This window comes from Castor canadensis, chromosome 5, assembly GCF_047511655.1.
Source record: "Castor canadensis chromosome 5, mCasCan1.hap1v2, whole genome shotgun sequence".
Classification (NCBI taxonomy): Eukaryota; Metazoa; Chordata; class Mammalia; order Rodentia; family Castoridae; genus Castor; species Castor canadensis.
The window spans coordinates 71,980,463-72,006,902 of NC_133390.1; the positions used below are offsets into that span (position 1 = coordinate 71,980,463).

The 26,440-nt window shown below is 40.9% G+C and overlaps 1 protein-coding gene across 23 annotated transcripts in view; it reads left to right on the forward strand.

Annotated features, from left to right (window-relative positions):
* Positions 1-26,440, forward strand: part of Kalrn (kalirin RhoGEF kinase) — a 660,017-nt gene that overhangs the window by 163,007 nt on the left and 470,570 nt on the right. For all 23 annotated transcript variants that reach the window (XM_074073308.1, XM_074073309.1, XM_074073319.1 and 20 more), the window contains exon 2: positions 24,585-24,659. In XM_074073308.1, the coding sequence (XP_073929409.1) occupies positions 24,585-24,659 (75 nt within the window). The remainder of the gene's footprint in view (positions 1-24,584; positions 24,660-26,440) is intronic.

The window sequence follows — 26,440 nt, forward strand, 5'->3', positions numbered from 1 at the left end:
CAGATTCTCCATCCTAAGTGTTTTCTTCTCTTCCCTGGCTAGTCTTGGGTCTATTGGTCAAACTTATTTGAGCATTTTCTTAGGACCCTTTAATTTCGACAATTATTGTTAGGAATCTTTCAGTTTAGTTCTGACCCATACACAATTTCTTAGATTCACTGAATCTTAATCTAAATACAGACACCAGATTCTATATTTTAAAAAATTATCTCCACTGAATCTGATGATTAGTCAGATTTGGGAATGAAGAACAATTGTGGGCTACAAGTAAAATATACTTCTATTTTTCACATGAGATTATTCGTCACATTTGAAATGTTTACTTAACAAGAAAAAAAGTAGAGCCAGGCATGGTAGTACGTGCCTGCAATCCCAGCAATCAGGAAGCTCAGGCAGGAGGATCTTGAGTTTGAGGGTAGCCTGGGCTATGTAGCAAGTTCAAGGTCAGCCTGGGCTATATAGTGAGATGCTGTCTCAAAAAAAGAAAAGAAAAAAAGTATATACAGGCTGATTGCCTCTAACTGCTCTATAAACTTCTATACCCCTTTTGCCACATGTCAAATCCGCATATGCTTATCTAATTAAGATGCACTTTGATTCAGGAAGGTAAATCCTGTGCAATTGATCAAAGAAAACATTTCAGTCATTCATCCTTGGCTTTGGAACACATCATGTGATTTTCTCTTCTGCTTTGGATTATCTGAGCCCCTGCATTAATGTGCTAACTTCAGTTAGCATCATTTACCTTAAGAAGCCTGTGATGCCTCCCTCAGCTCTTAGTTTAAAACTAAATCTCTAAGATCTTTCTTTCCTTACTGTCCCACAATTTAACTGCCTCCCCACCTAAACCTAATATTGTATCTCCTAGTTATTTCTTATCAGCTTATTAGGAGACCTCCTTGTGAAACTGTCAGGAAGTTGAGCCATGTTAAGGGAGATACACTTTTTTCTTGTTCCTTCATGTCTTTTAACATTTGCCTTTACTTTTGTAAGGTTTTGTGGGCAAAGTCTGCAGTCTAGGGGCTCTTTCCTTCTCAACAGGACAAAGTGTTGCCATACTTGTTCATGTAGGAAGGTATAGTCAGCAATGTTTCCAAGGAGGGATAAAAGCTCTGATTGTAGTGTTTGTAGCATTTGCTGATTTCCATTGTGTAAATACTCATATTGTAAAAGACTTTGAGCTACAAACAAACAGGTTGTTTAACAACCTGTTGGCAAAAATCCCTGAAAATGACAATTGGCTCTCAGAAGCCAGCACATGCAATCCCTGGCCTACAACCAGGTATGGTTATCTGCTTAAGAGAGTCCTTCAATTATGTACGTTGTTTTATACAAATGAAAATCATTATCACAGCTCCTACTTACCAGTGACCTTCGGCAAATCATTTGACTTTTATGTGCTTCAATTTCCACAACTGTGAAATGGAAATAATGTTGTCTGTCTCAAGAAAGAATGTGAGAAGATTTGATGAGATTATTGTTCTCAGAGGCCTGACATAGGTGAAGTGTGAAGTAATTGATTATTGCCTTCTTCAACATGGTGGAGACACAAAATAGAGGTCAGGGGAAGAGTTTTAGAGTTTAAATACCATCTAAATGTAAACACCTAGGCTAGGTGGTAGGAGAGACAGCTGAAGCTAGACTGGGTGAGCAACAAAGCCAAGTATTTAGTTTTGGGAAACAGAACAATAATAGTATTTATGCTCACATTGCTTTCTAAAATGTAACTGGTGTTTTCATGTGTGCTTGTCAGTGGCATGGCAGTGGATGAACTCTTTTTAAGGTGAAGAATGGAAAACTTGGCTAACCACTGTAGCTGGCATCTGAGCCTTTCCAGCTTTTTCCCTCCCCTGTGCTCTTTTGCTCTTCGTTTTTTGAGTCCTCATGCAGTTTTGTCCCCAGGTCACTGCCATACCCTTATTGCTTTTAATGAGCTCATGTCTACCTTTTATAAGATAGCATTAACACTTGACATATAATTTTGAAATGGAGCTAGCTGGAAAGTATTTTCTTCATAGTTGCCACAATTTTTCACATTGGTATTTTCCCAAAACTTTTGTCAACAATTGTAGTATTCACTTATTGGTTGATTAACAGCTGTATACCTGCAAATATGAGGGTTAACATAGTAGAAGCTTATTTCTTGCTCATATCATAGTCTACTATAGATGTTCCTGTTGGGGGCAACCAAAAACCAAAGCTCTTTCCATTCATTGGCTCTGCTATCCCATAGGGTCTCCTTACTAGTGCCTTTGCTTCTAGCTGCTAGTGGAGAGAAATATGTGGGGATTAAAATGTGGGATGGCTTCATGGGTGAGTACTGGAAGTGCACTTTGCTCACATTTCATTGCCTAGAGCTTGGCCACATGGCTGAACTAACTGAAAGGGAGGCTGAGAAATGTAACAGAATTGTGTGCTTCATAGAGGGAATGGGCTTGGTGAACATCTGGCCAGCCAACATCCAACCACAGAGGGACTGACAGAAATAGTCCCCATTGTATATATAGGTCAGCTCAGGTCAGCAAGGGATACTTCTTGCACTTAGCCATGTAATTTTCTGGGTAGTGTGACATGTTGAAAAGTACAACTTCATTCTCATAGTTAGACTGATATTTCATGTAAATTTGATTTACAGTTGTTGGATTCACTGTGTTACATAAGTTCATAGAAATTTCCAGGACTGGAGTGTTTTGCTTACTTAGTGTACCAGCTGGTTTCAAGTCAACACTTGAAGTTGATAATAATATTTACTGTTGTGTTTGTAATTATCATGTCATTTACGGTCAATGGGGTGGAGACTTACCTGGGATTTTTCATCTCAATGAAATGCTTCAAACAGTCTTTTACAGGTTTTTTAGTCACTCACCTACATGCCAAAAATTGACTTTCCACCTCAAAACAAGATTGCCATTGACTTCTGATGGGTTTGGCAGAATGTCTGGTTAGAGTTATTGGGCTGGGCTGAAAGGTGTGAACAGTCAGTACTGAAATTCCTTTAGAAGAGCATCCAAAGTGGGAAGTTGTGCAGTCTTGTAACAGGGGTGTTACCAGAGTCCACAAATAGTTAGGGTCAGGTGAGTCTGTGGTCTTATGTACTGGGCCATTACTCCATTTCTGACTGAGGGCCCAGAGTTTGAGACATCCTTCCTTCCAACCCTTGCCAAGAGAGAAGCATGGCAAGGGGTGGTCAAGGTCCTGAATAGTCAGGTGGGTTTCAGAGCCAAGTGCTAGCTGCAGGGTGCTAAGTGCAGGGCACAGCAGAAAACTGAGAAAAGAAACCCAATGCTTGATTATCCTGCAACTCCATAGAAACACAGGGACTCATCCCAGGCACTTGAAATATATCTAATGCTGCACCCACCCCTGAAGAGATAGAAGCTTTAGATGTACCTTGACCAGGGTAATATGTGTACTAGATGAGACAGATCCACACATAAGAGGCTTTGTGTATAGGCTTTGAAGTATAGACCAAAGTTTAAATCTCTTCTAGCTCTGTGATCTTGGGTAAATTACTTGATTTCTCTAATCCTCAGTTTTTTATCCATTAAATGTGGGAAATAATGTCTCCCTTAGGGTATGTGCAAGAATTAAACATAAGATACGTAAAGCACTCAGGGAGCCTGCACCTAGCTAGTACCCTTTAATAAGTGGTAGCAAACATCTACTACAAAGTCCCACAAAAGAGTAAGAACAGAACAGAACAGTAGCCAGGCAGGGCTTAGGGAGGCAGGAGCTACAATTTGGGCTCTTATGATGCTTGATTTACAAAGCTCTGCTTTGTGAGGTAAGCTGTCGCCAGGGGAGCTGGTACCTTGGGTATGCCTGCTGGCTTCCCCAGCTGAGCTTTCTGCAAACATGGTAAACTGTGAGGCTGGACACATGCTCCCTCTCCCCCGACCCAGTTTGGTGTCTTTAAAATGGAAAGTAAGGCTTTTAAGTCAGCCTACATCCTGGCCATTCAGTCTCTCTCTGCTTCCCAGCTTGAAGGCCTGCCTTTTCTCCTGGCAGCCTGCAACATAATTACCACACATTATCTTCTAACACATATGTAAGTAAGGGGCACAAAGATTCCTAAAATGGTAGGCAGGGGTTTTTCCTGTACTGGCACTCAAACCCTAACGGCTGGAAGGTTGAACATAAATTGTCTTGACCGTGTGCCTGATGCTGTGAAGTCTGGAAAGCTGCCTATGACTTGGAAAGGGGTGGCGTTCACTTTAAGACAAGCGGGATGAATTATGAAAGGAAAGGGATGACTTCAAGAAGCTTGATTTTACAAGCCTCATACAAAAAGTTAATGGAAGGGCAGAGAACTGGACTAAAGCCAATAGGAGGCAGCTTGTGAACACAATGACAGAGGAGGGTTTTGGTTCTCCACTTGGAGAAGGTCATCAGGGAGATGGAGAAGGCCTGTTTTCCTACTTTCACTGTTTCTAGCCAAGAGAATGTGCTTCCAATTGGAAAATGCAAAATAGTTTGTGAGAACTAAGAAAGGTGAGGACATAGTAAAAACCCTATCTACTTCAAGAGTCACAGCCATAACAGCCACCAATCATTCAAACCCCATGTGCAATAGGGACATTATATGGGTTGTCTCTCTTAAGGTTGATGCTATTTGCTTCATTTTACATATGTGTTTACAAAACAGACAGATTAAGCATGCTGGGTTTGTAGAGCTGGGAAAATTAGAACCCAGGTCCAATTTGCATGCCCACACTACCCTGAGAAAGTTCTAAATTTTATACCTAAAGGAACTTGTCTATGGGGTCACAGAGAAACCATTAAGAAATATAGAGTGAAGATGAGAACATGTCTAGAACTTAGAAAAACATCAATGGCCAGACTTAGGAAACCATAGGCTTACAAGCTTGAATTTATTACTGAGCAAAATTCTAGAATCCTAGTTTTTGTATTAACTGGCTGTGTTACCTTGAGCAAATCATGTAAACTCTCTGGGCCTCAGTTTGCTTGTCTATAAATTCCATGCTTATATTACATAATCTCTAAGGTTCTAGTTCAGAGTATTTCATCCTAGTAAGTTCCTTTAACATGTCCTGAGAGTTTGTGTTTCAGTCCTATCTCAGATAACCACTCATTTTCACCAGTATCAAATGCCCCAGTCTTTCTCAAAGGGCAAAGGGTTAAGAAGATGAATTCTGGAGTGATACAGTAATAGGCTCAAATCATACTCTTATGCCTACTAGTTAGATGATCTTAAGCAAATTCTATAAGCCTCTGTACCTCAGTTTTCTCCTCTGGACTGTGCTAATTTCTCATACCCTTCCATTTATTTTTCACGGATTGTTTTAGGAATAAATGAAATACCATGTATAAGACACTTAGCTCAGTGCCTAGAATTTAGCAAGTACCCAATAAGTGCTCATCCCCATATTTTACTGATACTAAGAAAGATGTTCTTCCTCTCCAGACTTTACATTTTGCCATCTTTGGAATTGGGATGTATCTTACAGTTTATGATATATAGTAGTTTAATTGGAGGCCATTTTTTCTTTCTTAATGGCACATAAACTCATGATATATTTTATAACTCATTAAATAAGGTATTTCCCCAGCATGATTCTCACCCGTGAGGTTCTCACTTCTCTGGGTGCCACCTTCCCTGACTTCTTGCAGGTCTTATTTCTTGTACAGCAAAGTGGGATTAGAGACTAGAACAGCTGGAGACAGGGTGGTCTCACCCATCATCTTGTCCGGCTTTATTTTACTGGTGTTGAAGATGAAGGTTAAAGAAAGGGGGAGAAATAAGAAAAAACTCCAGGGAGAACTCAGATTTTCAGATTCTTAGTCCAGAATTTTTTTCCCCCCACCTCAGCAGTGTTATTAGCGGAGAACATTATTACAGCTATGACTTGGTCGTTCTGTAAATTCCTGAGCCCCAGTTGGATGGTGAACACTTGCAAATCTACATGTGGGTTTTGAGGGAAAGATTTTAATCTTAGAGCCCCAAAGCTGAAATGACTATATCATTGACTATACTTTGCATTTGCACACAGAATCATAAATATTTAGAAATGAAGGGAAGTTTTTTTTTTTTTTAATGTGGAAACACTAATGTTCTCACCTTTGCAATAGCTAGAATTTTCAAGGCATGCTTTCTGGAGGCAGCTTATTTCCTCCCAGTTCTGTGCTTACAATTTCAGGAGCTGGCAGCATGTGGATGATTGTGTGTGTCTTAAATTGTGAATGGTTTCTGCAGTTTGGCTGCTCCCAGGTTTGCACAACTGGGCTGGATGACAAATCAATCACACAGACCAGACACTTCATTGAGTCATTCATTGACTCCATCACTTAGCATTTACTGGACACTTGCCACCTACCAGTTACCAGTACACACATAATCTCAGTTCACTCTCACAATACCTTTATGAGGTTTCTGTTATGTATGTTTTGCAGACGGGAAAACTGAGGAACAGTGATGCTGTTACTTTTGTTTTGAGTTGGACATTGATGAATCTTCCAGGTGAAGAACAGGGAGAAGGCATTCCTAACCAAAAGAAAACATTACTATGGGAAAAATATCTTAAACTTGAAATTTTGATATGAATTATTTTATACTACAAAATGTAAACAAATACACAACATGCCCATAACCTTTAGAAAAGAAACAGAATTTTCATTGTGTATACTATTAGCTCTCAATGTTTAATTTTATTAGTCACTCTCAGCTGAGCCAATAGGACTCAGAACAGATTTTTCCTGTGTTTCATGTATCTTTAGAACTTCTGGGTGTTGAAAATATCCAGGCAGTCTGGCCTTTTCGTGGCCTCTGTAAGTAGCTAATTTCTCTCCCCTTTGGTCTCATTTTAATGAATGATCTTTTTGGGGGGAAGGAGGGTATTTAGGTTTGAATTCAGGGTCTCACACTTGTGATACAAGCACTCTACCACTTGAGCTATGCCCCAAGTCCTTTCACTTTTAGTTTGTTTTCCAGTCTGGGCTGTCCTGGGACTATGATCTTCCTACCTCTGCTTCCCTAGTAGCCAGCACCACAGGTGTGTGCTATTATGCCCTGCCCATTAGTGATCTTTTATATTAAAAATGCTATCTTTATTGGAGGCTTTACATAAGAAGTTTCTAAAACTCACTGTTTATTGGCAGAAAGGTTCTTAATCAGGCTGTTATACAACACTTTGAATAGAGCAAAACAAGTGCAAACCTGTTTACAAAGTGTTTCTTCCTTGATAGTAGGGTTTCTCAGTCTTTTGGGTGCTGTCTGCCTTTTTTGTCCCATGTTAGACTGTGAGCTTTAAAGGATATTGGGCAGGTTGGTTTGGTTGTAGCATGGCAACATCAGGTTGACCTCTCTGCTTCTCCTTGGCTTGAGAGGAGGACACTATGAATATGCATATATGCACATTTTCAAATTTTCTCTGAAAAATATTGAGTCTCCTAACTTTGTGAAGATATTTTTCCCATAAGGGAACCCGAAAATTTATCTTCTCGTTTAGGCTTCTGAGACATCTGGCACAGCTACCTCCCTAAGTGGCCAAGGCTCAGGGCACCTCCACAATGCTGGGCAGTCAGTGTCAACAGCTCTGGTTTCCATTGATTTCAAAAGTTAATGATCATGATTTTTGAGAAAAGAGAGGAGGAAGCAGAAGTCACTTGCTTTTCCCTTACGTCTGTGTGCCTAAACCAAGGAGTGCTATCTCAGTCGCCCTTCTGAATGGCAGATTTGTTTCACAGACTTTGGGTCCTTGTGGCTGAACCCCTCATTGATTGTATCAATTAGTCATTGGTCATGGAGAACATGCCCAGGGCATTCCAAGGGAATGACATGGACCCTGCCCTCAAAGTATTTAGCCCTTCCTTCCTCCCTCTCTCCCTCCCTCCCTCCCTCCTTCCTTCCTTCCTTCGTTCCTCCCTTCCTTCTCTTCCTTTCTCCCTTCCTCCCTTCCTTTCTCCCTCCCTTCCTTCCTCCCTTTTTGTTGTAGGGTTGGGTTTGAACTCAGAGCTTCGTCCTTGCAAAGCAGGCACTTTACTGCTTGACTCACACCTCTGGCACATTTTGCTCTGGTTATTTTGGAGATGGAATCTTGTGAAGTACTTGCCCAGACTGGCCTCAGCCTTCCAAGTTGCTAGGATTACAGGCATGAGTCACCAGCTCCTGGCTTGGGTGTTTCTTTATGTGGTCTTTAGATATTTTTACAACATTATATTTTTAGTATATTTTCATTGTAGAAGTTAGAAAACTGCAGAAAAATATAAAGAAGAAGACATATTATTCTTATAATCCTACAGTCTAGAAATAGATCATATATGTATTTGGGATCATATCAAATCACTGTTTCAGAACTTTTATATGATTCAACCAAATTATCTGGTCATTAGCATCCTAACTTTTACTTTACATATTGTGACTGTTCCTTCATGAAATTAGAAATCACTCAAAAGTAAAAATTTTAATGGCTGGTTGGTATTCTACTTTTACCTATCTCAAGTTTATCTAACTATGCCCTTTCTATTGGATGTTTAGACTATTTGAAGTTCCGGGCCACAATAAAAAGTGCTGCGTGAAACTACTTATCTTCAAATATTGTCCTTATTTTTTGTAAGGCATGCAAAGGGGAATTACTAGGTCACTTGTTATATATGGTGTTATGATTATGAGTCACATTATTAAATTGCTGTATGGAAAGGTTGCAGCAATTTGACTTTCTATAACAGGAATAGGAGCAAGGAGAGGTATCTGAACCCCTACCAACATTGAGGATTATTACCTTTTTTGGATTTTAAAGTATCATATTGTTTAGTTTGCCTTTTTTGAAGTACTATGTAGGTTGACTGTTTTTTCTTATGCTTGTTAGCCATGTTTCTTTTTCTGAAATACATATTTATAATTCTTTTTCTGTCTTTCAAATAGGGAGTAGTATTAATAGCTTATCATATTTCTAGCTTATCATTTGCATTTTAAATTTTGTTTATGATGTGTACTTTAAATTTTTATATAACTAAAACCACTTTTCTGTTTACTTTCAAGGCTTTTGTGCCCAGAGAGCTCTTTCTCGTTCAGGATTCAGTTAAATACTCTTATTTTCTCTTAATTTTTTAATATGTCATTTCTTAAGGTTTAAGTTTCTTATCTAAGATTTATTTTAGCTTAAGGTATGAAGTTGTGAAAATAAATTTGAGGGTTTTTTTTCTAAACAGTTTTCCCAGTGGTGTTTATTGACTACTTTATCTTTTTTCCCATTGCTTTAGCAGCTTCTTTTATAATATGTTAGAATTAAAAATATTCTAGATCCATATTAAGGCTGCATTTTAGACTCCCTTCATTTGTATGTTAATCCTTGTGTCTGTTCCATATTTTAATAATTGTAGTTTAAAATACATTTTAGTATCTGATAGGGCAAGCTCAGCCCACTATTCATCTTTTTCCAAGTGATTTTTAATTATTTTCATCTATTTATTCATTTAGTTGAAAGTCTAGTTGAAAATCCCTTTGACATATAGTAGGTACTTTGAGATTCACTCAACAGATATTCTCTGTGACATATGGCTTTTCAATCAAAAAATGATTTTACTCTTGACTTTATTTTATTTTACTTGAGTTTTCTTTAATTACTTGCATTTCTGGAACAAATTCTATTTGTATACATGGCAAATCTTTAAGTGATAGTTAATGAAAGATGGGTTCTATTGGTCATCAGACCATTTTATCTGTGATAAATAGCAGCCTTTTTTTATTTGCCACAAAATTGCATCACAAAGTGAACAAATGCATAACACTATTGTCCTAAACTTTAAATAAGTTTGCTTTTAAAATGCTGTTGCAGATGTTATCACAACCACAACTTAATATTAAACTTTTAAAGTGTATGAACATTTTACAAACATCTTGTATATGTAAGATTAACATACAAATGAGGGAATTTCCTCCAGTTATTTCAAGAACAAATAAGAAAATATTGACTTACAAAAACATTAAAGAAACATTAATAAAATCAGCCATAATCCTACTTTCCAGAAATAATCACAGTGTATATGTATTTATGTAATTTACGCACACACACATAAATCACACACATACCCTAGTATATATGCAAATTGAAATAAGGTTGTACCTTTATAATCTGTTTTTCACACTTAACAATATACTATGAATTTTCCCAAGACCTTGGTTATTTTTTTTTAAAAAACGTTTAATAAGCTCCTTAGAGTGGATGTATCATGATTTATTTAACCAATCCCATGTTGTTGAACATTCACGTTGTTTCTGACTTTTCAGTAGTATAAAGTGCTGTTGAATATCTTAACTCACCAACTTCACATTATTCTGACCTTAGCATATAAGCTGTGTTCCGAGCACATGTGTGCATTTTTAATGGAGCAACCTCATAGCTCCCTGATTGTAATAATGGCTCCACTTTTTTCAGAAAGTTGTAAAAGAAAAAAGAAGACCAGATATCCCAGCCTCCTGGAAGTCTTCTTCTGGGATTACTGGGAAAAGTGAGAAAATAATTTCAGAGATGGGACAGAGAACCTTAACAAATGGATATTTAGTCTACATATTAAAGGTTGATTATAAGTTCTAATTACCTGTGTCTCCACATTGACCTCTGGGTATGAAAGGCAGTGTAACCTCTGTTGCCTTTCTGTGCACCCCTCGTTCATGACAGCCTGGCAGTTCAATGCCAGCCAAGGAAAAACCCACAGGGCATGGAGTCTCCTTGGGTTCCTCCTCCTTTCTCCCTGCACACATCTGTGCTTCCCCTGACCACACACACATCACGGAACTCTAAAGTTGTCTACAGCTAGTGTTGGGACTACCTCATCTAGATGGTTGTCCTGAAATCATGATATATTATCAGTAGACACGCTTTCAGAAATGTCATCTGGAACTGTACATCTTTGTGTGGAACAGAACCCATAAGAACTGTGGGAACAGGAGTTCAGAAAGAAGGGACAAGGCCCAGGACATATAGACTTGGGCCACAGCCCTGTGGACACGGTAAAGAATGCGGGGCAGGGGGATTGCCCAGTCAGTTGAGCAGCGGAACAGGAGACTTTCCTTCACTTCTGGGGAACATGGCTTAGTAGAGTAGGAGTGCTCAGAATGCTCACCAAACAGCCCAGATTGGGTAGCAGAGGGAAACAATAAAAGTTCAGAGGAACCACATAGACAGCTGTGATCAGCCTGACTTACAGGTGTGTAGTAGGAAGGTGAGGAAGCAGTTTTGATTGTAGTTTTCTGAGTTTACTCTGTTCATTCATTCACTTGCTCACTTGCTCATTCACATACTCAGTAATTATTATTGAGCATTTGCAATGTGCCTGAGCATGTACTGTGCACCAGGCCCCATGATGAATATAGCAAGATAAACAAGGAAAAGGGAAGGAGAATTATGTTTTCTTTGCATTAGCAGTATGTCTGATCATTTCAAATAGATTTATCTCCCTTAACCATCACAACAGTGTGTTAAGTAGGTATCCTTATCACAGATAAGGAAAGAAGAGGCTAAGAAAGATATTCAAAGCCACACAACTAATAATAACTAAACCGGGAGTCAGACTTAGTTCTGCCTAATCCAAAGCATGTACTTAACTCAGGGTTGGGCTGTGAGCTACCTCTCAGAATGGACCTGTCTTGGGAGAACCCACCATCTCATGCAGAAGATGAGTTGTTGAGCAAAAATAGTGGCAAAGCATGCCTTATTGTGATTGCTGATTGAGAACACTTGAGAACCCCCTTCTTATCCTGTCTGACTCAGACTCCATGGAATCTTGTTTAATACGTTTGTGAACTCTCTGCTGGCTTTAACCTTGACCTAGAGTCATGACCTCTGAAGGGTCAAGTTGTCATCCTGTTAGTGGGGTATCTTGAATTTGCAATGTTTTCAGGAAAGGCACTGCAGAAGTGTCTATAACACCCAATTCATGTTTCACCCCAGGTTTTCTGCCCCTCAATAACTCCATTACCATTTCTGGTGAAGCTTATCCATGGGACACAGTATCCTACACAGAGTCTTCACCTTCTACCATGGGACTCTGATTCCTTTTATCCAAAGAATCCAAATCGTTTCATGTTCTTTCTCTGTTTGCCCAACCAAAGTTGGTTATGAGGAGCCAGGTATGGTGGTTCACTCCTGTCAACTACTTGGGAGGTGGAGACAGTTTGAGGTCAGGCAAAGTTAGTGAGATACTACATCAAAATCCAAATCAAAACACTCGGGCTGGGGGCATAACTCAAAGTGGTAGAGAGCTTGACTAGTAAGTGTGGGACCCTAAGTTTAATCCTTAGTAAATAAATAAAGGAAAAAGGAAAGAAAAGAAAAAGGAAAAAAAGTTGACTGTGAGGGAGGCAAGGCTGGTGATAGGATCTAGTGGTTAGAATCCAAGGTAGGTGGTGGGGCCCTGTTTTGCTTTTGCCTTAGACCAGAGGTTTTCAACTACTGATGGAGCAGAAGCCCCTTTGAATAGATCCCTTTGAAAATCTGATGAAAGCTGGATGTACCCAGGTTGTCTCTCAGAAAAAATGGATACATATGGACGTACAGGCAGTGATTTGCATAATCTCATGAGGTTCTTGGCCTCTCCCCACCACATACATTTTGAATGAAAGTTTAGGAGGCCTGCCTTAGTTTACCAGGTGCCCAGGTGCATGTAGCTTAGCTTGTCCTCTGGTGGGAAGAGTGGAGGTTTACTTGGCTTCCCTTTGAACACAACTCCCAGTTCCTCATTTTAGTCCATAATTCTAGAGAAAGATTTTAGCCTCATGAGATATTCAGGTCATCCCTGGTTTCATGTCTCATGCTTGATACATTGTGCTTCTTCCTAAAGAAATGCCAGGCATCACAAGTCAGATTCTCTTTGATCCTGCCCAATTTATGCTGGGCTTAGTTATCCTGGATCAACAGGGGAGGCTTTGGTGTTTGATTCATCTTTTTGCTTCTGTGGAGAGGGTCTAGGTCATGAGGGAACCTCACTGTGTTTTGGCTACCCTCCTTTGTTCCCCAAGATCCTCCAGACAGACCTCGTACTCACCATCATCTTGTCTAATCCAGGATCTTGCTGATGATCCCATAACCCTTCATCTCTTCTCCACTTGCTGCTGTTTCACCTTCTAGGTGCTTTGTAAAGATGGAGTTTTATCTCTTTGGAATTTTCTTAATATTTGTTTCCCATACATACCTCTATGTTGTATTTCTTACATGGTATTGAAATTATATGTTGATGTATCTGTACCCTAAGTTAAAAGTCCCTGACAGCTAAAAACTCTATATTGTTTATTTGTGTAACCACAGTAATTAGTACTTTTCTTGGCACATATAGGTTCTCAGTCAATATTTACTGAACTGAGTTGGGCATGTTTAGATGCCCAAGGCAATAACTTAAGAGGCATTCAAATATTGCTTAAAACTCTAGGAATTTTTCCATGACCAAAACCATCCACATCAGATATGGTTAACCAGTTTATCCTGAAACCTAAACATGCATTTGGGGACAGTTAGGGTTTGTGCTATCTCATTTTCATGGGAGCTGGGTATTTGAGTGTGGAGGAGACCTTTCTTGGTTACTGCAATTCTTCGATTACAGTGCCAAACCACGTCTTTTTATTCTTCCCAGTAATATCCCCTTGTCTTAATCCTTCCAATGCGTCTTCACATTTATCTTACTAATGTATCTTAGCATTGCTTTCTTCTCACTTGGTTCATATGTTGTAGCACAGCTGGACAGCAGCCCCTCTGAGTAGCAATTATATGCTGGTTCAGGACCAAGGACAGTGGCAAACATGACTGAAGGGGGAGAGGGTGCTTTAGTTTGCAAAGGTTAGTTCAGTAATATGAGCTTGGGGTGTGTCCCTTCTCACCTACTGGTGGCCCTCAGTTCTGCAAACCTGGTTATTGCTTTAACTCTAGTTATTCCTTGTCTATTGCTGATCTGTGTCCAGTATGTGCTTCGTGAGCCCCTATGGCATTGCTTTCACTGATGGCCATAATAATAATGATACTGGGCAGGAATGACACAGTTGGGGAATCAGAAATAGTAATGGTGGGATCCAGGAGAAGCTCTGGGTTGGGAGTAGAGAATGCCCTGTGAGCTTCCCATGAGGATCTCTTGCTGTACAACCATTGTACTTTCTACTGCTGTGCACATCTGAATTCAGGACATAGAAGAGAGATGGGGGAAAGGAAGAGGGTGTTAGAGAGATGCCGGACCATTTCATGTTGAGATGCATGCTAGAGTGCTTTCTATAATGACAGAGGCCATGCTTGCTTTTTATTTTTTCTCTTTTTTATTAGTGTATATTAATTATACAAAGGGGGCTCATTATGACATTTTCATACATGTATATAATATACTTTGATCAAATTCACCCCCTTTATTATGTTTTTAATTTCCCCTCTACCTTTTAAGCAATTTAAATGGATTTCATTACTGTATTTTCATACACATAAATGCATATGAAGTACTTCAATAATATTCATCCTCTTTCAGTCTCTCTCTTCTTTCACATCCCCCTTGCTGGTTCCTACCTCTAAATAGTTCCCCTGTCTGACACTTGTGTCATTCTTTTTTTAAGATCTAGATTCCACATATAAGAGAGAAAATGCAATATCTGTCTTTCTCATTCTGGTTTATTTCACTTGACATGATGATTTCTAGTTTCATTCTTTTTTGCAAATAACATAGTTTTATTCTTCTTTGTGGCTGAATAATGCTCCATTGTGTATATATATATATATAATGTATAATATGTATATTATATATATATACTATATACTATAGTATATATATATATATATACTATATACTATAGTATATATATATATATATATATATATATATATACTATATACTATAGTGTATGTATATATATATATATATATACACCACATTTTCTTTATCCATTCATCAGTTGATGGACAGACAACTAGGCTGCTTCCATATTTTGGGTATTGGGAATAGTGCTACTATAAACATGGGTGTGCAGATATCTCTATTATATACAGACTTACATGCCTTCAGATATATGCCCAGGTGTGGTATAGCAGGATCATATAATAGTCCTATTTTTAGGTTTTGCAGAACCTCCATATTGATTTCTGTAGTGCACTGATTTACATTCCTCCATCAGTGCATAAGGGTTCCTTTTACCCCTGCATCCTCACCAGCATTTGTTGTTGTTTGTTTTCTTGATGTTGGCCATTCTGATTGGGGTGAGAAGGAATCTCAGTGTCATTTTGATTTTAATGCTTGCCTTTTAAATCAGCAATTTCATCTTTAATTAAAGTCTTTATGTTCTGATTAAATTAAGTATAATTGATATTCATGCTTGGGAAGACAGAGGAGAACTGACAGTGAAGGTCCCAAGGAGTGAGCCATTTGCATGTCTGAACTTCCTCAGCACACACCTCCTGCCTCTGAGCACTTCTGTAATTCTCTCTAAATATAATTGCAAATATATTGCTGATGTTCAACAGTTGACTCACGTTCATCACTGTTAGGCTAATTAATGTTCAGTGTGATTTGAGGACCAACCTAGTAGTAATGTTCAATGTAACAAAAAAGATAGTAAATCTACCACCACCACCCATGAGGCATGAGCACTTTAAGTAATGTGGTCAGTTAGGAAAGAACCAGTTTTTTTTTTTAAAGTGGTGGACAGAAATAGGCACTTCTGAAATGGCCATTTTCTTGTGTCTGCACTACACTAAAGGGTGTCAGCTGATGGAGGAAAGGAGAGAGCATGAGTGAGGGAGCCTGTGTGTATTGCAGCTGAGGTCTCAACTTGAGCTAATATAAAATCTTGTGAAGAATAAACAGAAATGGCTTGCTCATAGCTGGTCTTAGAGAGGTGCTACCCACATGTTTAAAGTGCTAATTATTAGTGATCTTTATAGAGCTAATTTAGCAATGGCAAGTATTTCAAATTTCTGCTCTTCAAAAGTAGCCCATTAGCCAGGCCTTTCTACCTAATATTGACTTTAAGAAGTTAATATTAAAGTTGGTTACAGTTAGAGTTCGTATGGAAGCATGGGAGAAACAGTAAGAAGATGGAGGCAGAAATAGGCACAGAGAGGGCCCAAAGGAGGAAGAGGCACAGAAGTTATTAAGCACCTTTGTTGTGAAAGACACAATAGCACTGTAGATATGAAAGACTCAGTCCCTGGTCCATTCATAATCACGGCTATATGCATTAGAGATGCAGGGATCAACTCCCAGTCTCTGACCTCAGAGCCCTGAGTCCAGTGAGCAGCCAGATGTGGCAGTGGCTAATGGCACCACAGTGAGGAACATATTGCATGATATAAAGAGGAAGATCCAGTCCAGCCTGGGTAGTGGTGGAGAGCTAGGGATGGCACCCTAGGGAAGGCACACAGCTCACTTCAGAGCAGGGCAGAAAATGTTCCTTATAAGGGATGAAGCTCAAATATGTGTCAGAGTCGAGAGAAGGCAGGTACTGCTTCTCTCTAGTGTAAAGACTTCTACTCTGAATATCATCTCAAGTCCTCAGCTACCACCTCATTTTGCATGAGACCTGATTAGTTTGTTGGGGTAAACTCAGTATTTAGCAACTGCTAAAAAAGAGCCTTGTTGTAGGTTTCTCCCCCCTTCTCCCTGTTTGCATCGAAATTAGGTTGACAGAGGCTCCTGAATGGCCTTCACTTAGATGTCCTATGGCCAGGGAGAACTCTGCCACACCATCTCTCCTGCACACTTGCTGCCCAGGGAGAGAGGACACCACCAGGCCAGTTTGACATTTGTGGGTGGCAGTAATGAGAGACTGTGACCTCACTGGGTAAATGGGTTCCGGACTGGGGAAAGGCATATGGCTCTCCACGTTGTGCTGTGTTCTGTTGTGACATAAAGCTGCCCAGTCTCTCTCTCTGCAAGATTTATTCTTTCCTTTCAGCACATACTTCCTGCCTTGAGGTAGTTGTTTGGAGTAGAGCTCCAAGGAACATATTTATAGTTGCTGGAGGAGTTTTCCGACAGGCAGTTTCCTCAATATCTCATTACATCTGTAAAGAGGAGACAAGAACTCTTATTTACCTCCATTTCTGCACACAGACACATATACACACACACTCTTTCTCTCTCTGTCTCTCTCATATGTGTGTGTACACATACATGTCTGTGTGTATCTTTATCTCTTGCACTCAACCTCTTTATCTTATCATCTTTTCCCATTCTTGCCACATCTTTCTCCTTCTCTTATGTCTAACATAAGAAAGAGTAAATGAGAGAAGAGAAAACTAGAGGAATAAAGACCTTGCCCTCCACTAATAGATTGCCTGCCAACCCCAGTTATGCAGTGTTTTCTCCCAAGGGCTTTGCCTATCTATTCACTATCCAGAAGGTACCATGCTCTTAGCATCTTCCTTTTATGATTCAGTCCCATACTGGATCTTTATGGGGTCTTACACAAACTACCACCATGCTCCTGGCTTGGTAGCTCCCGGAAGGTAAGTCAAAGACAAATATCCTAACTGCCTCTCTTGAGACTTAGTGAGAAGATCAAAACAGACAAAGTTCCAGAGCCTATCCCCCAATATCCTACCACCAGCCTCAGGAGGAGCCATGTGTCTCATTGTCTGCTGCCCTCAAGCAGAACAGAGTATTATCTGGAGGTTGGGGGTCCTCTGTGCTCAGATCTGTTCTGAGCCATAGCTTACCTTTGCAACCAGCCAGACTCTTCCTGCAGCACAGCCCAACTTTCTGCAACTCTGAAAGCATGTGCAGCTGTCTCTAAGCTGTTGCTTCCCGGGAATCAGATCACAGAGTTCTACCCCAACCTCCTCCCACCCTGCTTTTCTGATCAGCCTGTAAACTCTCTCCATCTGCGGCTCACAGTGTCTTGGCCCCTTCCTCTGCCTCGGCATGTGCTACTTCCTACCATACTTTGGCCCTTCCCTTATTCAAAATTTGGCTCAAAGACCCTCTCCTCTGAGGCACTTCTCTGACCAATCACCTCCAACTCACCATCCTACTCTCTGTCTTCTTAGTACCATATTTCTTGAGCCCTTTTTGTGTGACAGGCACTATGTTGGATACAACAATGAAGAGGACATGGTCCCTACCCCCAAGGCAGCAGGATCAGTTAACAGAGAGTAAAATGAAAGCACATAAATGCCATTCAGGAGTGATAAGGTACAGCTCGGAGCAGCTCGACTTGATGGGGAGGTCAGGGAAACTGCACAGAGGATAGATTAGTGAGAGATTTAGGAGGTAGAGCTGAGTGACTGAATTGGTAAGTGTGATGAAGGAGGGAGGGGAGTCTAGGATGCTTCTCACATTTCTGTTTGGGCACCTCAGTGGATAGTAGCATCCATAATCAGGACATTGTGACTACAAGATGACCAAGTTGTGGGGGGGGGTGAGAAGGTCTGTATCAGAATCTCAGAATTTTATCTTTTATTCAAAGTCTAGCAGCTTCCTGGTGTCACAGAAAATGGCCACTGGGTATTTTATTAGGCCGGAGACTCCCAAAGGGCAAAAAAATGGGTCTCCCCTTTATGGGAGAGAATTTCATGAGATGAACACTCTGTGTTTGCTCATTAGATGTAGAGCCCCCAGGATGGAGTACCTCTCCTGTCTCTGTTTCTTGTCCAGTATTGCCCAGTGTTTTTGGACTTTGCCCCTGTGAGTGGGGAAGAGATGAGATAAGGAGGCATACGCTGGCTCCTTCTCCAGAGCCATCTCAGAGGTGGCATCTTGGTCGGTAAATATGATCAATGACAAGACAATATTTCTAGTACTGACAGTAGTCAGGCAAGGTTGGAGGGTAAGAAAGAAGATTTGTTGTAAAATTAAAATATCTGATGCATGAGGGAGTGGTTCAAAGTACCAAATTCTAAGCATGGACAGGCATGGTTTATAAACATTCATACACACACACACACACACACACACACACACACACACACGCACACATGACAGGGCCTTGTCTCAATACCCTTGAGGAGGAATTATCTAACTCCTGTATAGCCTTGTATTCCAGACTGTATGTGAGTGATGAGTTACCTAGATGACTCTCTAGACCCTGGACAGGGGAAAGGATCTCCCCATAGTGGGACAGGAGAATACTGAGCATCTTTAGGGCCAGTTTCAAAGGTCCTGATTAGATCAGGATCAAGGAGGCTTCTCCTCTCTGCACTGTGAGTCACCTAGGGTTCTTGTTACAATGTAGGTTCTGATTCTGTAGGTTTAGGATGGGATATAAAATCCTGTATTTCTAGCATCTCCTAGGTCATAGATATTTAATACTTTCAGTAGCAAGGCTTTAGGACTGGCTTCTAGGAAACCTTTCCTTTCAAAGTGTTGCTAACTTAGTTACTGACTGATCTGCTATGCAAAAGATTTGGCTTACAATTGACAATCTCAAGAGCTGATTTGGCCAACTTTGGTTTGGGTGTAATTTTGACATTTTCCTATTTCCAGGTCCTTGCTTTCATTGGTTCTTTATTGAACACTTACTATGTGCTAGGTGTGCCTTAGGTTAGGCTTCAGTGATTCTAAGGCAGTAGGAACTGAATCCTACTCTCCAGGGAGCTTCTAAGTAGAGACAGGTATATAAATAGGACAATGAGCTGTTTCCATAAGCAGAACATCACCTGTACAGAGTTCAAGGGGCTCCTATATTACACACACTGGGACAGAGTGGGAAGAAGAGGCAAAAACCTGAACATTGGGAAACTTGCTGTCCTATTGGTAAAACAGGCCTCAGGCCCCCTTGAAGCAATGTTGGAAAGATTGTACACTCACTTCTAAAAAGTGCAAATTAAGGGGGTGTGACTGAGAAGCAAAAGGAAATGAAGAACAATCCATGGTTACCTTTGCAACTTAAACCTTCAAATGCTCAATAAAAGCTCACTCAGTTGTTTGTTTCTCTTCTTGTTGAAATCAAGATTGCTTTCTGAAGGATGTTAGCATGCTCCATACACAAGCACCCTGCTGCCCTGGGGGATGCACTGCTTTCCCATACTCACGATATCATGGACAGGGCGCAGACTCCCCACCACTTACAAGTGGGTCAGCACATGGAGGCTGGGACCAGACTGAGCATCCTTGGCACTTTCCAACATGGGAAATGGGGATAAGGAAAATGTGAAGAGGACAGGCGGCAGCAACACGAGCCTAACTAACACATCTGGGGCAAAGAGGAACAGAAGCAGGAGGAGACCCATGCTGAAGGATCCTGGGGAGATGGTGGTGGTAATTTTTACTTTCCTAATAGATGCAGAACATTGCAACTTTGCCAATTAACAGAACAGCAGGCTTGTAATTCTTACAGCAGCAGGACACAGATGGGGTGGGGTTAGCCCTGAATGCCAGCTAAGCATGCCTTTGTCCTTAAGAGGAAGCACAACATCCACGTTGGGTCAGGTCCATGAGGGTGCCTAGGGTACCTGCTTGCTTGTTTTGTTTTCTCCCTACAGTAACACCAAGGAGTTAGGGGCTTTTAGTTCTTGTTAGGTCTTCCAAAAGGGGTCCACTGTTTCAACAGGCTTTTCTTTTAAAGGAAAAATCTGCTCTACCATTGGTCTAGTGTTTAGGACCTAAAAGTGCTATCAAGTATACTTCATATCAGAAATAGCAGCTACAGTGTAAGCTGCTTCCTCCAAGGCATGTCTGCCTCACAGAAGTTCTCCTATCACTCGTCTCCTGTTTGGGCAATTTTGGGTACCTACAAAATGGGGTGACCTGCCCCAAATGCCCCAATCCCCAAGTGATTCTGGGAGCAGAAAGAGCTGGGAAACTAGGGAAGAGTTGCTTTATTTTCTCAAGGCACACTGAGTCTTGGGGGAATTTTCTCCCAATACTTCCTTTCAAAGCGTATTGATCTCAGGATCTTAAAGGCCAATAAATATGAAGAAGAGATTCAGAAAGTCTGAGTATTAGAGCTGAGTGGTACCCTGGAGATCATCTATTCAGATAACGAGCTTAGTGTGACAGGTGAGGCCACTGGCCTTGTGTGAGTCACTTTAGGAAGGGTTAACTTTCATTTAGTCATTTATTCTTTCATCAAATATTTATTGAACATTTACTATGAGTCTACTGAGACATGTACCTGATAGTGAAAACATGTTGCTAATTCATTGGTCCTATTTAGTGTTTAATGAACTTACCCTTTATTATATATTCCAACAACTGGTTTCACAAGGGCACTTGGGGAATTAATACATAGGATCTTCAGCCAGTGCAAATAGGTTTTATATGCAAGGTCACCAATTTCTCAGCTGCTGGGCTAATTAGTTTAGCTCTACTTGGCTTTACATAATACATGTATTGTTGAAAAGTTATTTGTAATTCAATTTTTGGCACTAATTTAAGCCACTAAGGGAACTTTTATTTAAAGAGACCCTGGAGCCAACTCTTTATAATGTGCAAAATCTGGTTGTTGCTGCTGTTGGAAATAATTATCCCCTAGTTAGGGATTTTGTAAATCTGGGTACTTTGGGTTTCCTTATGATGGGCACAGAAACAGGCAGATGGTGGTCTGAACTGGTCAGGGGTGACCCTGGCCTAGGAAATGGAAGTTCAGGATATCTTAGAACAGCTCAGCCTAAGACGGCATATCTTGGAGCCCATGATCACCAGCAGCATGAACAAGCTGCATGCTGTCTCTGGACACTGAAGCAAAAAAGAAGAGATGAGGCATGCTGAGTGAGAGGAATGAGATTAGGAGCTTCTGTTCCCTCTCACCCTCTGCAGGTGAGAGTAAGAAGGATAGAGGATGTGGATCCTTTTGCTTCCATTAGAGCAAATGCAAAGCTCTTCTTTAAGGTCTGGTACTGTTTGGAATTTAGGCCCCTCTTATATATGCAGTAGGGGAGGAGAGGAAGAGCAGTGAGAAAAATCAGACGTGAGTTTAGTAGAGACGAGGGTTATGTGGTCTCTTGTACAGTAAAATCTCATTAGTTTGGGCCTTGCTTATTTTGAACTTGTAAGTAATATGAAAAAAACAGGATGGAATTTAACTTCTCATATTAATGGGGTTTTTTTCTATAGAAATTAAGTGTATGTAGTGATGTAAAGGAGAGTATTTGTTTATTTATCTAGAAATGTAATAGTTCTTTATTTTTTTTTTAAATTTTTATTGTTTTATTATTCATATGTGCATACAATGCTTGGGTCATTTCTCCCCCCTGCCCCCACCCCCTCCCTTACCACCTACTCCATCCCCTCTCTCTCCCCCACCCCCTCGATACCTGGCAGAAACTATTTTGCCCTTATCTCTAATTTTGTTGAAGAGAGAGTATAAGCAATAATAGGAAGGAACAAGGGTTTTTGCTAGTTGAGATAAGGATAGCTATACAGGGAGCTGACTCGCATTACTTTCCTGTGCATGTGTGTTACCTTCTAGGTTTATTCTTTTTGATCTAACCTTTTCTCTAGTTCCTGGTCCCCTTCTCCTATTGGCCTCAGTTGCCTTAAAGTATCTGCTTTAGCTTCTCTGCGTTGAGGGCAACAAATGCTAGCTAATTTTTTAGGTGTCTTACCTATCCTCACACCTCCGTTACGTGCTCGCGTAAAGTAGAGTATTTAAAAGCTGATGAATGATGAATAAAAATCAGCTACTTTGACACAGCAGCATCATTATTCAACACGTGAATAGTTCATGTGTTGGTTAAAGGTGGTCACTGTCTGATTGGTAAGGCCAAGTACCATTCTTCCTTGCAACGAAGCTGAATACGGGGCTGGTGGAGTGACTCAAGTGGATAGAGCACCTGCCTAGCAAGCGTGAGGCCCTGAGTTCGAACCCCAGTCCTGAAAAAAAAGATGAATACGTTTCTTTGATGCATGAGGATAAATAAATGAAGACACAAACAAAAATCAAAAGCAAAATAAACACACAAGGACCTATATATGTATTTGTGTATTCCATAATAATTTATATTGATCCTAATTAGTCTCTGTGGATGAGATTTAATTGTTTTTCTGTGTGGAAAATAAAATTTGAGCATAAAACTAAGGCTATAATGTGAAAACAATGTTACAGTCCTTGAAGTCAGAGCTTTTTCTTCATAGTGTTACTTTTTTTTCTTCTTTTGCCCAGTGAGCCTTGCTGCTAGTTCCTCCAGCATGGAGTTGTAAGGAGAAGCAATTGGTGAGGAAAAAAAGGCTCACTGTCTTCATTTAGTGGCATACTGAGGGAGGGAGGAGGAAGAGAGGGAGGAAAGAACTGAGGGAGGGAGGGAGGAAGGAAGGAAGAGAGGGAGGGAGTAGTAGAAGGAAAATGAGTGAAATGAAGGAAAGAAGAAGAAAGAAAAAGAGAAAAAGAAAGGTGAAAATGGTCAGAGACACTTCAGAAATTTGCTTTGGGTTAGGTTATGACCTCTGACTAGAGGGCATTGATATTTGGGGACACAACTCTCTTCCTCCTTGGTTAAATGTATATGGGCACATTTCCCTTCCCTTGGCCAGTGACCTTATTTCTCGGTTGTTACTAAAATTCCCTGGTGGTCTGTTTTAGATTGAGAGAGTGAGTGTGTGCTCTCTTCTACCTGTTGCTCTCCTCTACAGATTGTCTGATTTGGCCCCAAGGGAGAAATCAGTGAACAAAGGCACTAGAGAAGGCATCCAAAGTCCCTAGTTCTGTTGCACAGGGCTGACACAGAACTGCTTGCCTTCTGAGGTCCATCTGTGTTCTGTCCCTAGCAATAATATACAATAGATCCCAGTTGTATCTTAAAGGGTATGGGTGTGGGTGGTACTCCCTGAGAGTCCTTGTAGGGTACTTGTATTAACTGACAGGGGCACAGTGGTCTAGTGTAGGGTTTTGTTATGTGTGTGTAAGCTGGTCCTCCTTCCCACACATCTCAAATGGGGCTGGGTTGTCCTTTGTCTCCAGAAGTTACTACTTCTCCAGGGCATCTTTATTTTCCATTTTTTTGTGAGCCTTAGGTCTCTGCCTCCAACCTACTAGGAACTCAGCTAGACCCTAGAAAGGACTTTCCAACTGAGAAGTAAGAATTAAGAATGAGCTAAAAGAAGTGCATTTCCTTCCAAGGAACTTGTGTTTCCCCACATCCTGTATTATGAACTGCTGCTGATAGCATTGAAGGGGAGGAGGAGGAGGGTACAGGGGGCTATTGCCATCAACTTTTCTTCCAGCTGTGGGATTTGTGTGGTGTACTTTTCCCATTTGTAAAGTGAAGACTAATAGTTGATGTGCTACTTAGAGAAAATGGAAGAATAATTGTTTAGGACATTGTAATCCATCTTGATATCAGTGAACGAATTCAACAGGATTTTTTCTTTTTTTTTTTTGAGTGCTTACTGTGTCTCAGATGCTGTGCTAGGCACTAGAGTCACAAAAATGTTTTACAAAAGCCCCCATTCTCAAGTTGCTCAACAGCAACAGGGCTACTGTTACACCAGGGCATACACCTTTGTACACATGGTAGGAGGTGATTTGGACAGTCCTCAACTTGAGAAAGACCAGGAGAGGAGGGGTGCCTGTGACCTGGCACCATGATGGGGACCCTCTTCTGCACTGGGCGGGGTTACAGGGCCTGAATAAGGCTGGATGATGGAGTTGGGAGACTGAGAGTGGGACCCAGGGATTCTGTCAGTTGACCTTTTTCACCCTGATCCTTCTGTTTATTGTCCCACAGGGTCTTTTCGGAATGATGGTTTGAAAGCTTCTGATGTCCTTCCCATCCTAAAGGAAAAAGTGGCCTTTGTGTCTGGTGAGTATTTGGGAACTTTCTTCTGTAACAGACCTAGAGCAGTTGTGTATGTGCACATGTGTTTAGACACTCACTTTTCTGTCTATTAGTAAGAGAGAAATGGGACATGAATGTTCTGCTTGGAGCAGCTTTTTCTTTCTGCAGAGGCAAGCTGACAGACAGAGAAAGGAGGGCACTGATCCCAGCTGAGGGTCTGGAGGACACTCACACACATCTCACACTACTCTAACATCTTTCCCTGCCTTGCTTGTCCTGGTCTAGCAGGAGCCTCTGAGGCCTGTGAGAGACACCAATGGGAAGAGGAACTCTACCTCACAGGTTTCCAAGGTTTTACTGGAATTTGTTTCTGAGTGGGTCATGGATAGAAGATTTAAATCTTTGGCGCCTCCCTATATTTTTTTCCCTGGGGAAGGGCACTCAAGTGTTTGTGTTTAGAAGATTTCTTTCTTCCATCCCTAAACAGTGACTTCCAAATATTTATTCCTGACTTTTCTTCCCTGCCTATCTTATGCATCTTGACCTCTTAACATCTACTTCAGGGGTTAGCAATCTACAGCCTATGGGTCAACCACTGCTTTTTTAAAATAAAGTTTTGTTGGAACACAGCCATGCATATTTGTTTAGGCAGTGTGTTTGTTTCCCATTAGCACTGTAGCAAATTGCCATGAACTTGGCAGCTCCACCTGAGACCCCCTGGATCAGAAGCCCTTGAAGGCCCTGAGGGCAATGGCAGTATGGTTACACCTTGTAGAAAGAGCCTTTATTCCTGAGTGATTTTTCTTGTTGGAAGGGTTATGAAGTCACTGGACAAGAGCCAGTACATTCCCATAATATAGGGGTTCACTCCACAGGCACTGTTGGCCTGGCCAATGGGCTGATGGAAAGTAGAGAGGGGAGCCACTATGGGGAAGCAGAAATCTAACACTGGTTTTCCCTCATATCATTAAAGGGAAGGTGAGAGATCAGAGGATCAGTGTGATAGGAAGTGAGACAGGTATGCGATGTATATGCAGAATCCTTTGTAATATACTAAGTGGATTCTGCAGTATTTATAGGAACAGTGTTTTATTACTGTTGTTGCTATTAAGATATTAGGAAGCTGCCTCTCCCTATTCATGTTAGGTGCTTGCATATCGCATTAGGTAATGAGCCTCCTCCTGTCACTAAAGATGTTGGGGTGCAGGCTCAACAACCTCTTGGGAAGATCCTATAGCATGATTTTAGTATGGGCAGAGGCACAGGTGAGACAATCCTCAAGGTGAACTTGGATTTGGAATGCTTGCTAAGCATGTGGGAAGACAGTGTGTGGAAGACCTGGAGGTCATTGGGCAATGCCAGTCTTTTTCTACTTCACATAGCCCAGGTGGAAGGACATGGCCCAGAGCCCTCCTTCTTCTGTTTTATGCTTTTTAGTTAACCTGATGTTCTTTCTGTTCCCTAGGTATCCTACTGACACTCCTATTTCTCTCATGCCCAGCACTTCCTTCCTGGAAGTGCCATCCCCCGACCTTCTGCCAGTTTGAGCCTCTCTCCTTTCTTTCCCAAGTCAATTCCTACTTCATCTGCTCCAGGAGGTCATCCTGGATTTAGCATGTAATGTCTGACACAATCCTGTTCTGTATTAGCTTGAGTACATGGTACACTCTGACATGAGGACTCTATTTCCATGTTCATGACTTTTTTTTCCCCAAGAGCATTCAGTTAGAGCCCTGTGGCAGGACCTTGCCAGACCTAGGATAAACCTTCCCAAGTTGTAGGGAGTTGTCTTCATGGAGCTGAGA